This window comes from Osmerus mordax, chromosome 26 (genome assembly GCF_038355195.1).
Source record: "Osmerus mordax isolate fOsmMor3 chromosome 26, fOsmMor3.pri, whole genome shotgun sequence".
Lineage (NCBI taxonomy): Eukaryota > Metazoa > Chordata > Actinopteri > Osmeriformes > Osmeridae > Osmerus > Osmerus mordax.
The window spans coordinates 2,955,232-2,969,507 of NC_090075.1; the positions used below are offsets into that span (position 1 = coordinate 2,955,232).

At 46.3% G+C, this 14,276-nt stretch overlaps 2 protein-coding genes and 1 non-coding gene across 3 annotated transcripts; 1 reads left to right on the forward strand and 2 right to left on the reverse strand.

Annotated features, from left to right (window-relative positions):
- Positions 1–129: 129 nt before the first annotated feature.
- Positions 130–1,523, reverse strand: rpl36 (ribosomal protein L36). Its single transcript, XM_067229666.1, has 4 exons — positions 1,429–1,523; positions 933–1,027; positions 598–732; positions 130–262 (listed from the first exon to the last, which is right to left on the reverse strand). The coding sequence occupies exons 2-4, from the start codon at positions 1,023–1,025 to the stop codon at positions 173–175; spliced, it is 318 nt and encodes a 105-aa protein (XP_067085767.1). The 5' UTR covers positions 1,026–1,027; positions 1,429–1,523; the 3' UTR covers positions 130–172.
- Positions 1,524–1,940: 417 nt separating this feature from the next.
- Positions 1,941–9,963, forward strand: lmnb2 (lamin B2). Its single transcript, XM_067229665.1, has 12 exons — positions 1,941–2,327; positions 3,793–3,929; positions 4,997–5,153; positions 5,679–5,804; positions 6,269–6,439; positions 7,036–7,161; positions 7,341–7,561; positions 8,250–8,460; positions 8,586–8,693; positions 8,797–8,916; positions 9,121–9,213; positions 9,331–9,963. The coding sequence occupies exons 1-12, from the start codon at positions 2,118–2,120 to the stop codon at positions 9,367–9,369; spliced, it is 1,719 nt and encodes a 572-aa protein (XP_067085766.1). The 5' UTR covers positions 1,941–2,117; the 3' UTR covers positions 9,370–9,963.
- A 4,060-nt stretch (positions 9,964–14,023) lies between these two features.
- On the reverse strand, positions 14,024–14,136 carry LOC136936479 (U5 spliceosomal RNA). Its single transcript, XR_010875144.1, has one exon. It is a non-coding gene; the product is annotated as a U5 spliceosomal RNA (small nuclear RNA).
- Positions 14,137–14,276: the final 140 nt, after the last annotated feature.

Consider the following 14,276-nt stretch of genomic DNA (forward strand, 5'->3'; position numbering starts at 1 on the left):
GATCCTCTCAATCAACACTTCATACTTATGGAGAAGGCTTTGTAGAACATATTTGATTACAAAACATGCCACATCTTGGCAGGCTTCAACACACTCGTAAAACAAAATTCAAGACACAGGTAGGCAACATTTCTTTTGTGAAATACAAATATTTATTTGCCCCAACGATAGTTTAATCCTTCTTGGCGGCGGCCTTCCTCATGGCGGCCAGAACGTTGCTCAGCTCTTCCCTCTTTCTCTTGGCGCGGATGTGAGTTCCAATCTGAGGACAGATCAGAAGATAATCAACATATTTAACGCTTTGAATACAAACATCTGATGAATAACACAACATTCACAGTCCTAACCTCTCACTGATGCAATGACAAACCATCAAGAGATGGTTCATTAAAGTCTACTTATTCATGTGTGACGTCAGTCAACAGATTTTTCTGATTTCAAGGCGTCAGACAGCATTATTGTCAAACCAATTATCGGCATCATTGCATTGTGTGATACTTGGTCACTGGACTGACAGCATCTTTCAATACACTAGTGTTAAGTTGGCTAGGACCTGCCCCAAGCAAAGTAGCCTTTACAGTGCAGAGACACCCTTACCCTCTTCTTGATGAACTTGAGGGCACGCTTATCCTTGGACACCTTCAGCAACTCCATGGCACGCCTCTCGTAGGGGGCAAAGCCACACACCTCACGGATCATGTCACGCACAAACTTGCTGTGCTTGGTCAGACGCTGAACAGGACAAAAGGTAGAGGGGCACCCTGATTATACAAATAACTGACCAGCTGACCTGGGTCAGGTAAAGTTAGCGCCCACAAGGACTCCACTGTACATTTCACTTCTACTGCATGCAGGAGAACCATTTCTAAATGACAGCCTGCCTGACAAGATTTGTTTTCTAAACGTCAACATGTTGCAGGTCTGCTACTTACCCCTCGTCTCCGACCGTGTTTTGGCGCTGTGACGTTCTTGGTTACCGGGTGGCCTTTGTTAAGGCCCACGGCCATAGGATACCTGATAGCCATGTCTGTAAAAATTTACTGAGATTAGACATGTTCAACGTAATGTAACGAGATGGCTTGCTAACCAGTCAACGCTTTCTATGAGACAAGAAACTTAAATTGCATGGAATAGATTTTAACTACGGTAGCAACAAGGTTTACTCTAGAAACAATGTATACACTATAATTTACATTTTAGCAAGTCTTGAGACAATACGGGTTTTATTCGTTGACGAAGGCATGTAAGCGCATCAACTTCAGACTGGATTTTACACTTTCTCTCCCACGGATACATAGCAATATCACATCAGTGTGTTTGTCAATATATGTACTATACATATCTTATAGCATATCTGACGATACCTCACTGATCATTGTGATTTTTAATGGATTTCAGGATCTTAAAATTGGGCCGTAAATGTCTTACCTGCTTACTACAATGGCGGACAAACCGGAAGGACTGTTTAGCAGTGAATGCTGGGTAATGAGGGCTTATTTTCGTGGAATTTGTTGTAGCTTTATGTAGCGCCTCCTGTGGATAGGGGTTAATTCCGGTCACGTTCTTTTTTACTGTAAAAAAGAAAAGAAGTCTTACTATGGTAATACTTTTGAAATTACAGTCCACTGTTTTCTAATGAGGTTCAAAGAAATTGTGTTTTCGAGAGTTAGATTGAATTGCTTTCGTAACATCACTAATACAGTTTGAATCTAGGTTGGAAATCAGGTAAAATTTACATTGTGCCGCCCCCGCCAACATTTATATTCCGAAGAGGACAAAAGTAGATACTATTCCATATTAGTCCTGTCATTTTATATTAAATCCAAATAGTAGTAAATGGGACATGCGTTTCTACATTGGGACTACAACTCCCACAAACCTACACACACGCTCCTTTTGGCGCGGCCAGCGTGAACTGAACACGGCCATCTTGGTGAGTTCTTTCAATAATAGTAGATAGGAAACTGTAGTGGTGGGCTGTGGATTTAATTCAGTTTGCGAATACAGGTTGGTTGTGAGCAGCTAAACCGGTTTTCAGACAACTGCGAGAGCTTTCCGTTCGCAGGGGAAAAAAGTTTGGAAGCAGTTCAGAGTGGAGTTAAAGTTTAAACTTTGCCATGGCGACCGCAACCCCTAGCCGCGCTGCAGCTCAAGCCGCCGCGACCCCGCTCTCCCCAACCAGGATCTCACGCCTGCAGGAGAAACAGGATCTGCAGCACCTGAACGATAGGCTTGCCGTCTACATCGACCGAGTTCGTTCTTTGGAGCTCGAGAATGACCGACTCATGGTTAAAGTCTCGGAGAAGGAGGAAGTCACCACACGCGAGGTAAATCGAGTCCATCGAATAGCAGCCCGTACGTAGCTAGCTGATATACAACGGCGTGATAGCCAGCCAGCACCGCCAGCAACCGTACCGGTGACTTAGCTAGCTAGCAAGCTGGCTCGCTACTCAATATCATTCATTCACTTTGCTAATCTAACTATCCAGCTCCTTTGCCTAAAGGCACTTTGTAATTGCATGTTCAAGCTTGTTGACATTTTCTTCATAGCTATATCTGCTGCATTACATGACTTTCTGTGACAAATGTGTATCTCTTGCTACCCCTTAAAACATTTATACTGAAATTCAACACTGGTCGTCAGTGTCCTTGAAATCCTGGGAGGACTATGTAGGCTAAGTACCATGTTGATTTGATGGAGATGACGAGTTAACCAAGGTGGTCAGCCATATGCAGTGTGGAATACAACTTTTCCATCGTAACCGTAATGGTTAATTTTCTGATCTGCAAAGTAAAACTCCCAATCAGTCAAAAGAAAAAGAACGGTTGAAATTGAATTACAGGGGCGGGTGGATTTTTTTTAACAAGTAGTGTGCAGAAAGCGCAAATGGTTATGTCTAGTTGTTGAGTGTAAAGTTAAAATGTTCATGGTTCTATTTGACAGCAGAAAGGCAATATACTGTATTTACTTGGGGAGTTTACAGGTAAAGTTGTGTCAAATACTTGTCCGTGTTGTGAGAACGACATGTCACATATAGCACATCCAGACACGCCTCTATTGATAGCCACCTATAGCAGGCTTTATGCCCTCTGACCTGCCCTAACAGCCAGTCTTTACTACAACTGCATTCCTATGCAGTTGCATAGTGTTTATACAGAAAGTTGCCTGGGCTAGGCAGGGCTTTGACTTGCCCTATGTATACTGTCCCCCGAATGGGATTATGATGTGGCTATGAGCCAAGGGAGGGAGGGAGGGAAGGAAAGGCAGAGAGAGCCGTCTAGCTGGGGTGAGGGTGGGACTCGGGGTTAGTTGTTGTTCATATGGCTGCCAGATGGGAGTGGCTGGTGGGAGCGCCTTTCAAAAGTTTGAATCTCTGACTGTTACTCCAAGTCAGTTCACTTCAGAGAAAAACACATCTACCATGATGCAATCCCCCCCCCCAGCTGCTCCGTTTCAGATCACATGAATAGTTCCAACTGTTGATACACATGTTGACGAGACATAGTACTAGGTGTGCATATATATTTATCTGTTAAATCATTTTCATTAAAATGGTAGTTGATTTCCTTCCTTGAAGAAAGCAAAAAGGGATTTCTATGAATGTAAAAAAAAAAGAAAAAAAAAAGATTTTCCGTTACATTGTTTTTGAAGTATAAAAAAAAGCCACGCCTTATATGGACTATGTATGGAACCTTTATAATGGGCGGGAATGTAGATTGCAGATCCAGATGCGGCTCACATGACTGACTGACTGTGTGTGTGTATTTTTGTATTCGTCTTCCACCGACCAGGTGACAGGGATTAAGTCCCTGTATGAGGCGGAGCTGGCGGACGCCAGGCGTGTTCTGGATGAGACAGCGCGGGAGAGAGCGAGGCTGCAGATCGACTTGGGAAAGGCAAACTCGGAGCTGGAGGAGCTCTCCAGGAAGTGAGTCACTCACGTCCCAGACTCCCACACACACGCACATTCACTCTCCCAGCACTCTGACTCCAGGGCCCAGACTCTGGACTATCACAGGACATCATAGTTCTCTTTCCTTTTGAAGTTAGTCATGGTTTTCCCCCTCTTTCATAGAGCCCATGCATATTCCCACGTAGTCAATGTTACGTGGTGCATTTTTGTACTTTGAAAGAAAAAAAAGTTAAAGAGGCTTAAACGCCGCAGAGGGATTTTTGGAATTCCTTGAATTCCTTTCATTTCTCTGGAAGTCAATGTAACTGGTACATTGACCATGAACCATATTCATTCAAATCGAAACTATAAAAACTACAATAAACAGTAGTAGTTTTACTCATTCATCCCAAAAGACTAGTAATGATCTAGTTAGGACATCTTTGTAGCCCTCCCCCCAATACTACCATGCTAAACAACACTGGGGATTGAAGTAGTCCGTCAATGGGAATTCTGATTGGCTAGTAGTCTTGGGCCTGGTAATTCGGCTAACTGACCATGTAAACCTGGTTTACTTAATCTGCTGTATAATCCTATTTACTCAAGGTCAGTTGTAGGCAAGATGGGTCTTGATGAGTTTTAGTCCTGTAGAGACAGATGGCAGATATGTGGTCTGACAAGTGATTCACTGTTTCTGTTTATTGTTTGTTATTTTCAGTTGCTTATTAACGCTTGCACAAAGAGGAAGTCGGGACTGTAGATTCACCTCGCTCTCTGTTTGCACTCAGAGATGGTCCTCATGATTAGTCATAACTAGCATGATTTTAGCGCTTTCTTTCAGTTTGAACCCTGACAAAATCAGTCAGGTCCAACAATTATATTCCTATAGAAAACCAAAGCGAAGTCAAATGAATCGCTTGGAATGTGAGGATACATCCTGTTCTCAGACAGGCACATATTTAATACTTAAAAGTGTGTGTGTGTGTATATATATATTTAAATGTAATCTTTTTTTTATTTTTATTTTTTATAACAAGGATATTTTTTTTATCCCATCTGCACTTGCATGGGTTTAAGTCTGACTGTGTTGTGTGTCCCGTCAGCTTGAAGAAGAAGGATGGTGACCTGGCTGTGGCTCTGGGCCGGGCCAAGGACCTGGAGGCCCAACTCAACCAGAGCGAAGCCGCCCTCAACACCGCCCTCAGCCAGAACCATGCCATGGCTGCCGAACTCAGCAACCTCAAGGCCGAACTCGCCAAGGTCTCAATCCTCCAGTCATTCACTCACAGGCTCATAAAAAAAAAAAAAGAACAATGGACAAAGTCTTACAGTTAGATCAGATCTCCTAGTCTGCCTGGGTGGTTGCTAGGTGTGTCCCTCCTTTATCTTAGACCTTGTATCACGGTGGTTGCCCTCACACCCACCTTGACGCAGTGTGTGTTAGTTTCACGTGGGATGTCTATATATGGGCGTGTTAGATAACCACCAGCACAGAACGGAAAAGACTGCCGCACACTTTCGTTTCAATGTATGTCAACACAAGTCTGGCTGTTATGTAGCCGTACGTACCTCACGCTGGAAAATGTCCACTGCAAACTGTGCAGGGTGAGACATGACTCATTTAATAGGCATCGCGTGCATGCGGTTACACACATACCATTTATACACCGAGTGTGGGGCTAAAAACTAGACAGCCATGACCAGCTTGCATATACTCACCGATACACAGACACGCACTGACACACACACACACAATGTGCTGATGCTCTGCATCGCCCCCTGCAGGCAGAGGAGAGCCACGCGGTGGGGAAGAAGCAGCTGGAAGCGGAGACCCTGATGAGGGTGGACCTGGAGAACCGCTGCCAGAGTCTGACGGAGGACCTGCAGTTCAGGAAGAGCATGTTCGAGGAGGTGGGTGCTGGGGGGGGGGCTGAGGAGGAGGTGGGGGCTGGCGGGGAGGGCTGAGGAGGAAGGAGGAGGTGGGTGCTGGGGGGGGGGCTGAGGAGGAGGTGGGGGCTGAGGAGGAAGGAGGAGGTGGGTGCTGGGGGGGGGGGGCTGAGGAGGAGGTGGGGGCTGGGGGGGGGGCTGAGGAGGGAGGAGGAGGTGGGGGCTGGGGAGGGGCTGAGGAGGATGTGGGGGCTGAGGAGGAGGTGAAGGGCATTTGGATTTAGGAGGAGGTGGGGTGGTAGAGTAGGAGGAGGATGGATGAGGTTGTGGGTGGGGGGGAGATTCATTGTATGGGATGGAGTTACTGGGTACATTCCAGGCTTTCGACCCGACGACCAACGACACGTGGACCCGCTGGAGACAGGGGTGTTGTCTTGGCTACCGGCACACAAACGTGTTGTTGACGGCGATGCTGTGGTTGTGTCCAGGAGGTGCGTGAGACCCGCCGGCGCCACGAGAAGAGGACGGTGGCGGTGGACAGCGGTGGGCAGCACGACTACGAGTTCAAGCTGGCCCAGGCCCTGCAGGACCTGCGCAGGCAGCACGAGGAGCAAGTCAGCATCTACAAGGAGGAGCTGGAGTACACCTTCAAGGCCAAGGTACCTCACACACACACACCTGTACAGAAACACACACACACAGCTGAACATAAGCACACACACACCTGTACAGAAACACACACACACACAGCTGAACAGAAGCGCACACACACACCTGTACAGAAACACACACACACAGCTGAACAGAAGCACACACACACCTGTACAGAAACACACACACACAACACAGCTGAACAGAAGCACACACACACCTGTAAAGAAACACACACACACAACACAGCTGAACAGAAGCACACACACTTGTACAGAAGCACACTCACGTCACCCATACATCATCTAAGTGCATGGTTTGTGGGGGGAGGGAGAGACACTCACACACCTTTTGACTTGACACATACGGGTGACACCTTTTTATGAACGCTCTTCCCAGTCCAAGGTTCCCTGCAACACACATATTTACACACCTGCACAAAACGCACACAGACCTCACCCACCCACTCAACAAGGTAAACAAAACGCCACAGTAGCAGGTAGGGTTATGGTTAGAAGTCTTCTACTAAAAGGGTGTCCACACTTCTTTCCCTGATTCCCACTGAATGCCACCCTGTGGACTGACGCCCCTCTCTCTCTGTCAGCTGGACAACGCCAAGGTGTCCTCGGACCTGAACGACAAGGCTGTGGGCACGGCCCGCGAGGAGCTGCAGGAGGCTCACATGAGGATCGAGAGCCTGGCCTACCAGCTCTCAGCCCTGCAGAAGCAGGTACACACACACACACACACACCAGTCTAACAGTCACACAGCGCCACAAGATTCCTACCAGCCGTGTCGAGGGAACGGGGTGTGAGCCTGGCATTGCAACTATGCAGGTGAATGTTTATCCCGCAGCGCGTGTGCGTTCTCGTGTGTAACCTGGCGTGCGTGTCGTCCCCCCCGCGCAGGCATCTGCGTCCGAGGAGCGCGTGCGCGAGCTGGAGGACATGCTGGCGGCCGACCGGGAGAAACACCGCCGGCAGATGGACGATAAGGAGCGGGAGATGGCGGAGATGAGGGACCGCATGCAGCAGCAGCTCAACGAGTACCAGGAGCTGCTGGACGTCAAGCTGGCCCTGGACATGGAGATCAATGCCTACAGGAAGCTGCTGGAGGGGGAGGAGGACAGGTACCGGGCTCTCACACACACACACACACACACACACACGTTAGAGGAGTGCACACCCACATAGTTGAGCTCTTTCTGGAGGGAAAGGACAACAAGTACACACACACCCCCCATCACACACACAGAAGAGAGAACATTCCGGACCCTAACGGCACATTCCGGCCCCTAACTGCACATTCCTGCACTGTGCTCCTGACCAATCGGTTGAAAGCAGCTACTGAGGTGACATTCCGTGTGTCCTCAGGCTGGTCAGAGGCTCTCCAGGTGGGACTCGGGGTGTTCAAGCCCTCTCTTGTCTGTGATGTTCTCTCCGTAAGGGACGTGTTGAGATTGATGGAAAGGTCTTCACACTGTGTGTGTGTGTATGTGACATTTAGATGCATGCCTGGTCTAGCAGTAGGAATGTCCCGAGGCAACAACGTACAAACAGGATCAACATTTACCTGAATAGTTGCAATACCCAGCTCACACCTCCTTCCCTCAACATGGCATTCTTCTCGTGCCGAGCTCGTCTGGTTTACCCGACAGCGGACGGGCCCTGGGGTGGACGGGCCCTGGGGTGGACGGGCCCTGGGGTGGACGGAGGGAGCCTTCGGGCAGGTCCTCCTCCACACCTGCTAGTCCTACACGAGACAAGAATGTTAACATGAGTACCCCTAAAGACTCTCCCTCCTTCCCCTCCCTCCAGACTGAAGCTGTCCCCCAGCCCCTCTGGCAGGGTGACCGTCTCCAGGGCGACGGGCAGCAGCTCCTCGCGTAGCAAGAGGAAGCGGGTGGAGCTGGAGGTGGAGCTGCCCCAGCTCAGCGTGAGCCAGGAGGCCGAGGCCAGCGGCGGGGTCACCATCGAGGAGATGGACCTGGAGGGCAAGGCCGTCACCCTCCGCAACAACGGAGACACGGTAGGTACCGTCTGACGGGGGCCGGACAGATGACCCCCCCCCCTGCTGTGTGTGTGTGTGTGTGGTTCTTGTGACACACTAACAGTTGTGTGTGTGTGTGTGTGTGTGTGTGTGTGTGTGTGTAGGACCAGTCTCTGGGCAGCTGGAGGTTGAGGAGGCAGGTGGATGCTGAAGAGGAGATTGTCTACAAGTTCTCCCCTAAGTTCGTCCTCAAGGCTGGGCAGACGGTCACGGTAAGCAGGGGGGAAAAAAGATTTGTGTGTATATGCATTTTTTTGTGTCTTTTTGCTATTTTTCTGTCACGAAATGTGTGTGTTGACAAGCTGTGTGTTCCAGGTGTGGGGTGCGGAGGCGGGCGTGGCCCATGGCCCCCCCTCCGACCTGCTGTGGAAGAGCCAGGGCTCCTGGGGCACAGGAGATGACATCATCACCATCCTGGTGAACTCTGATGGCGAGGTAGGCAGCGAGCAGAACAGTCGCCTAGTTGAGCCACCGAAAAGGCCCACCCTGTACAAAACCGCTCTCAAGGCATATAAGGGTGTTATACATGACATTATACATTTTATTTAGTTGTACAACAAACTAATAGTATGTAATTTTGGGGCTGAAACTCCCTTTCTTGGCATGTTGCTGTAATGTTGCTGTTCCTCGTCTGTCCAGGAGGTGGCCAAGAGGACCGTCACCAAGACGATGATGGAGATGGAGAATGGAGACGATGAAGAGGAGTACGAGGAGGAAGAGGAGGAAGGCCAGGTATGTCCGAGGGCATCTCCCTCTCTCTCTCCCCCTCCCTCCCTCCCCCGGTTGGTCGGTCTGTTCACTTTTCTCTGTCGTCTTTCTCATCTCTGCTCTGAATCCTTCTGCCTGCAGGTCTCTAAAACCTCATCCAGAGAGTGCTCCATCATGTGAAGGAGGACAACTCCAGATGTCTTTCCTACAAATCCCGTTTTTGTTTTTTCTAGAGCCACTCAGATATTTTTGTATACTTCCGTCTTGTGTTCTTAATATTTTTTAACTGACAAAACGAGAGCCTGCCCATATTTTTAACAGACTCCATTTTTAATCCTAGTAAATGCGGACCTGATTTTCTCCCTGCGAGTTCAGACTGACCCCATGAGCTTCCTCGCTGGACCCCTTTAGTACCACGTAGAGCACAACCAGTCTGGATGCCTCGTCGATAAGTAGAGTCATGATGCCTTCGGTTCAGGAACAGTTAATCCCTACTCCATCCTCTTCAGTGTCTCTGGGACCTACTGCTTCCTGGATCAGGAAGGGCTGAGTGCCCCCTTCTGGTCTGGAGGCCCACAGCCCCACGATCATAGGATGTGTCTTCTGGCTCATCAGAGAGTCGTTGTCTGTCGCACATTGTCATGTCACATATTGGAGAGAAACATTGGACCTAATATTCTAATCACGCATCTGTATTTTCTTGAAGATTCTTAAAGGAGGAAAAAAAAAAATTGTGATCGAGATGACGTTGTTGTCGCCACCAGGCAGGGGAGATGATGGGGTGGTGGGGGGGTGGGGGTAGGGAGGGCAATATAGGGGCTCTGTGATGGTCATGTGATCTTTACGGTGGTCACATGAGCTTTGCTTTTTCATGTGTAGATTGTAACTGACAGCTGTCGCTGCCTTAGCTTGTATTGTCGTCGGGACAACAGGGTGGAAATAGGACTAGACATTCTCTGAAAATGAAAGACTTCAGAAATGTTAAATCATTGGATATACATTGAATATGAATGAAATCAAGGACTTAGGACCTATTGATAAACAGAAACATTTTTGTTTAATTTTCCTAAATGGATGGCCAAATTCTCCATCGAGCAGTTGATTGTATAGTGATGATACCAAAGATGTTCTTGTCTGGGTGTCATTACACTGCGTTCAGAGGTGTTCAGTGTTGTCTTCCCTGCGTCTGCGGGTGACTGGACCCCCCCCCCCCGATGACACGTTTCCACCCTGCTGTCACTGCCGACACAGCAGAAATCATGGTAAATCATACATTTGTTATATTAGAAAATTATGTTTCTCAGACAAGTGTGCTCATTTTGAGCCATTGGCATCTTTTTTTCCCCCTAATGTGTCTGTGATCAGATTCAAAAGCAGCGTTTCATGTTAATGAAACAAGATTGTTATTGTGTGTTTTGTTTTGTTTTTAACCTGCAAGTCTTAGGAATTCCCAGGCGGGTTTAGTGTTGTTCAACATGTGACGACTGAGAGACAGGAAGATTGTGATTTCACCATTAAAACCTGTTCTCAGTTATTAGAATTTAGCTGTCGAAATTGGAAAGGAAAGAGGAGCAATTTGATTGGATAAATTCTTCTCATATGATTAGCAACCTTTACCACTAATGGATGCAATGTTGCCTGAATTTTTTTAATAATCTTAATATTGGCCTGGGAAACAGAATTTTTATTTTGTGTAATGTCTTTGAATGCAGTGTTTTGCATTATTGATGATCGTTATTATTTTCATAGGATTATTCAAATCAATTTTGTTTACTTGTTTTTTTTGTACTGTTTTTTCAAGTTCTCTGAATATGATGAAGTTTGGGTCTAAATGACAGGGCTTTGTCCTGTGTAGCATTTCAGCTGAATTGGCAAAGTTCTAATTATAATGAAATGTAGGGTCGGTTCCAATAAGTCTGTATTAGTGTGATGATTCCATCACTGCTAATGTTGGCAGGAAAAAAACTGTTTTAAATGCGAATACAATACAAATCATGATAGAACTGTGACCATCATACACTGAGGAGTAATATGACGTAGGAGTCTGTTCTCCTGGTGAAGATGCTTGAGGTTTCCTATATGGCTTGGAAGTAGCATTGGTTTCATACACTGTTAACGACACTCAGAACCATAGGAACACAACATGACTGTGGGTGTGTCCTTAGCTTATTCTCGCAATTATTTCGCCAAAATGTGACTTGTAGGTTATGAAATGTGACATACTACAACTTGGGGAAATTGGATCTTTTGTGAATTTAAGTCTGTGAGTAAGTAAAGCCTGTGAAGAAACTAGATTATCCTTATGCTCACTGGAGCGAATTACTGTAACCAAAAATTTGGAAATGCACCAGCAAAGTGCAGTAACAAGGGTTTAATTACATAATCAAACCTTTTCCTTAAACAGCTGATATGTTTGATCTGTGGTGATTTGACGTGGACTGTTGATTCAAACAGCCAGTCACCTTAAACTTCATCACTGACAGAGGACTTGGAGGGGGGGGAGGGAGGGGGGGGAGGGCGCATGCCAAATGTGTGTTTGTTGTATTGCTATTATTACTCCTACGATTTGAAATATTTTTTTGTATACATAATAAATGTTTTCCATATTAAAACGTCTTGTTTTTTTTCCTGTGAGTCATCATGTGAAAGCATAATGCTTAGACGTAATGCTCAAAAGTCAAAAGGGACGTCATATTCACGTTATTTAGAGAATACTGGTATGGAAGCAAATCGGTGACGTAATGTTTTGAATCTGAAAAGGCATTGAATGCTTAATATTAATATAACACCACCGAATTTCTTGGTTTTGAATTCAACTCTTTAAAATGTACTGTTTGGATTAGCGCAACCTGAATTTATGAACCTTGAGTTTTTGGATCTGATTTTATTTTAACATGATGACAAACATGATGTCATTGACAAATTCAGATTGCAACATCCGGGATACAGTTATGTATGTTACTGTGATCATTATGTATAACAAGTTTCATCTATACATCAGTCTTTTACTCTTGGAACACAGGGGGAACAGATTTCCCTGGAGGCCCAAGGAAAGTAAAATGCATTACCAGCATCACTGGTTTTGTCTCGAATATTGTAGCTTGAATTTTTTGTATGGAATTTTTGGGATCTAAATTTCATTGTTTGAATTTCAGCAACCTGAATTTCTGAACCTTGAATTTTTGGATTTGATTTTTCAATTTTAAAGAGGTGAATTAAAAACCAACAAATTCGGTGGTGTTTGAATTTCAAGTATTCAATTCATTTTAAAATTCAAAACGTCACAGATTTGCTTCCATGTACTGGCGTTAATCAGGTAAATTTGTGTGAATGGCTGAGCGGTGAGGGAGTCAGGCTAGTAATCTGAAGGTTGCCAGTTCGATTCCCAGCCGTGCCAAATGACGTTGTGTCCTTGGGCAAGGCACTTCACCCTATTTGCCTCGGGGGGAATGTCCCTGTACTTACTGTAAGTCGCTCTGGATAAGAGCGTCTGCTAAATGACTAAATGTAGAAGATATCGGTTGTAAACTTGGGAGTTTGTATGTGGCTTGCTCTCAAGTCGAGCTTTGGGTTAGTGTTGATATGAGCCACAGCTCCTTTGTGTCAGTTGGATTGTGTATCTTCTTAAGTTGCGGCCTTAGAGACGGTGTACAGACGGTTGACTAGGGACAGCAAGTATGTTGCCTTACCAGTCTCTGCCACATGATGGCAGAAGAGGTCAAGGTGGAGTGTGGGAGGAACGCCTCCCTGCCCCCACCCATGGCCTTGTATGAGCGTCTACAGTGATGATACCGTTTATTCATTTCATAGCCACACAGGCTCCTCTCCAAGGTAACAAAAAAAAAAATCAAATGATTAAGAATGAGGCCTGTGAGCAACAGACTGGCCTTCACAAAGACAGGAGGCACGTGAGATGTTTGAAGCCTCTTCCTTCGGGTAGCGCTGCAGCTGCCACAGCCACAGCTGCATCCCGGTGAGGTCAGAGTCAAGAAGACAAGAGTCAGGAAACGTAACGGATGGAAACAACCCTGCATGTTGGGAGGATGTCCTCTCCAGGCTGAGAATAGAGATCACAGAACTACGATCTGTCCTCCAGCCACTGAACTCAGCCAACCCCACTCCTAACCGGACGGACCCAACCGCCAGGCTATTTCTACCTCCCAGACCCGGAGAACACACACAGAGCAGATTGTTTCCCTTAAAGCTACTTACTACACCTATACCAACACCATTGTGGGTCACACTTAGAATCACTGCATGGAGGAACGGTCTTTGTGTGTGATCTTTGTTTTCTCCTTCAGATAGGAATTCCTAAGTATTGCTGACAGCCTGGCAGCTGTGTCTGTTCCAAGATTACAATTACACCACAAACTGTCTGATATGAAGCATTCTCAGAGTGATAACACGTCCTTTAGTGATGATGAATACCAGAAGGTGGGGCGGACCTTTACGCAACAATATCACTCTTTTCCTGACAGTGTATTTTGAGGGCTCTCAGGGACGAAAATCTGCTATCAATTTTGGGAGGGGACAATTATATGACATTTTCTCAATAGCAATTCCTGAGGGGGACACCAAAATTACTGCTGTAAACATAGCCTACATTGTAATATGTTAAATGTATATTATTAATATGATTTACATTTTCTTATGTTGACAGTGCTTTATTGGGGGGGACAAATCATATATTGTTCCCAGGATGGGGGGTCGTTTCACCCCCAGGATTTCCGCGTATGAGGGCTCTCCAGTAAAAGTTTGGCGTGAGACTACCATAACATAGCCCATAATCATGGAGTAGTAAATCCACCGTACCATATTTTAAACAGAGTAAGTGGCCCCACGTAAGCGGGGCAGCAAAAAATTGGTTGAAACTCGTAATGTTCCTCTCCACGGAAGTCTTTAGTAAAAGGCGAAAGGCTTATTCGTAATGAAGAGAAGCCGGAGTGTACTACATTTGATGTGAAAGCCTCTACTGTCCGATTCTCAGCCATGACATAATAGTTCATGGTATTAATATTGTGTTTATAATATTGTGTTTGTCACGATACCCAAGCTAGTAGTAGCCTACTTATGACTTTGTTTAAAGC

What these genes read in the sequence shown, in the direction of transcription:
- rpl36 (XM_067229666.1), bottom strand. Translation starts at nt 1,025, where the DNA reads ATGGCTATCAGGTATCCTATGGCCGTGGGCCTTAACAAAGGCCACCCG. An exon ending in AACACGGTCGGAGACGAGGG is followed by an intron (nt 733 to 932) that starts GTAAGTAGCAGA and finishes TGTCCTGTTCAG; the next exon opens with CGTCTGACCAAGCACAGCAA. An exon ending in TCAAGTTCATCAAGAAGAGG is followed by an intron (nt 263 to 597) that starts GTAAGGGTGTCT and finishes ATCTGTCCTCAG; the next exon opens with ATTGGAACTCACATCCGCGC.
- lmnb2 (XM_067229665.1), top strand. Translation starts at nt 2,118, where the DNA reads ATGGCGACCGCAACCCCTAGCCGCGCTGCAGCTCAAGCCGCCGCGACC. An exon ending in AGTACACCTTCAAGGCCAAG is followed by an intron (nt 6,440 to 7,035) that starts GTACCTCACACA and finishes TCTCTCTGTCAG; the next exon opens with CTGGACAACGCCAAGGTGTC. An exon ending in TGGTGAACTCTGATGGCGAG is followed by an intron (nt 8,917 to 9,120) that starts GTAGGCAGCGAG and finishes TCGTCTGTCCAG; the next exon opens with GAGGTGGCCAAGAGGACCGT.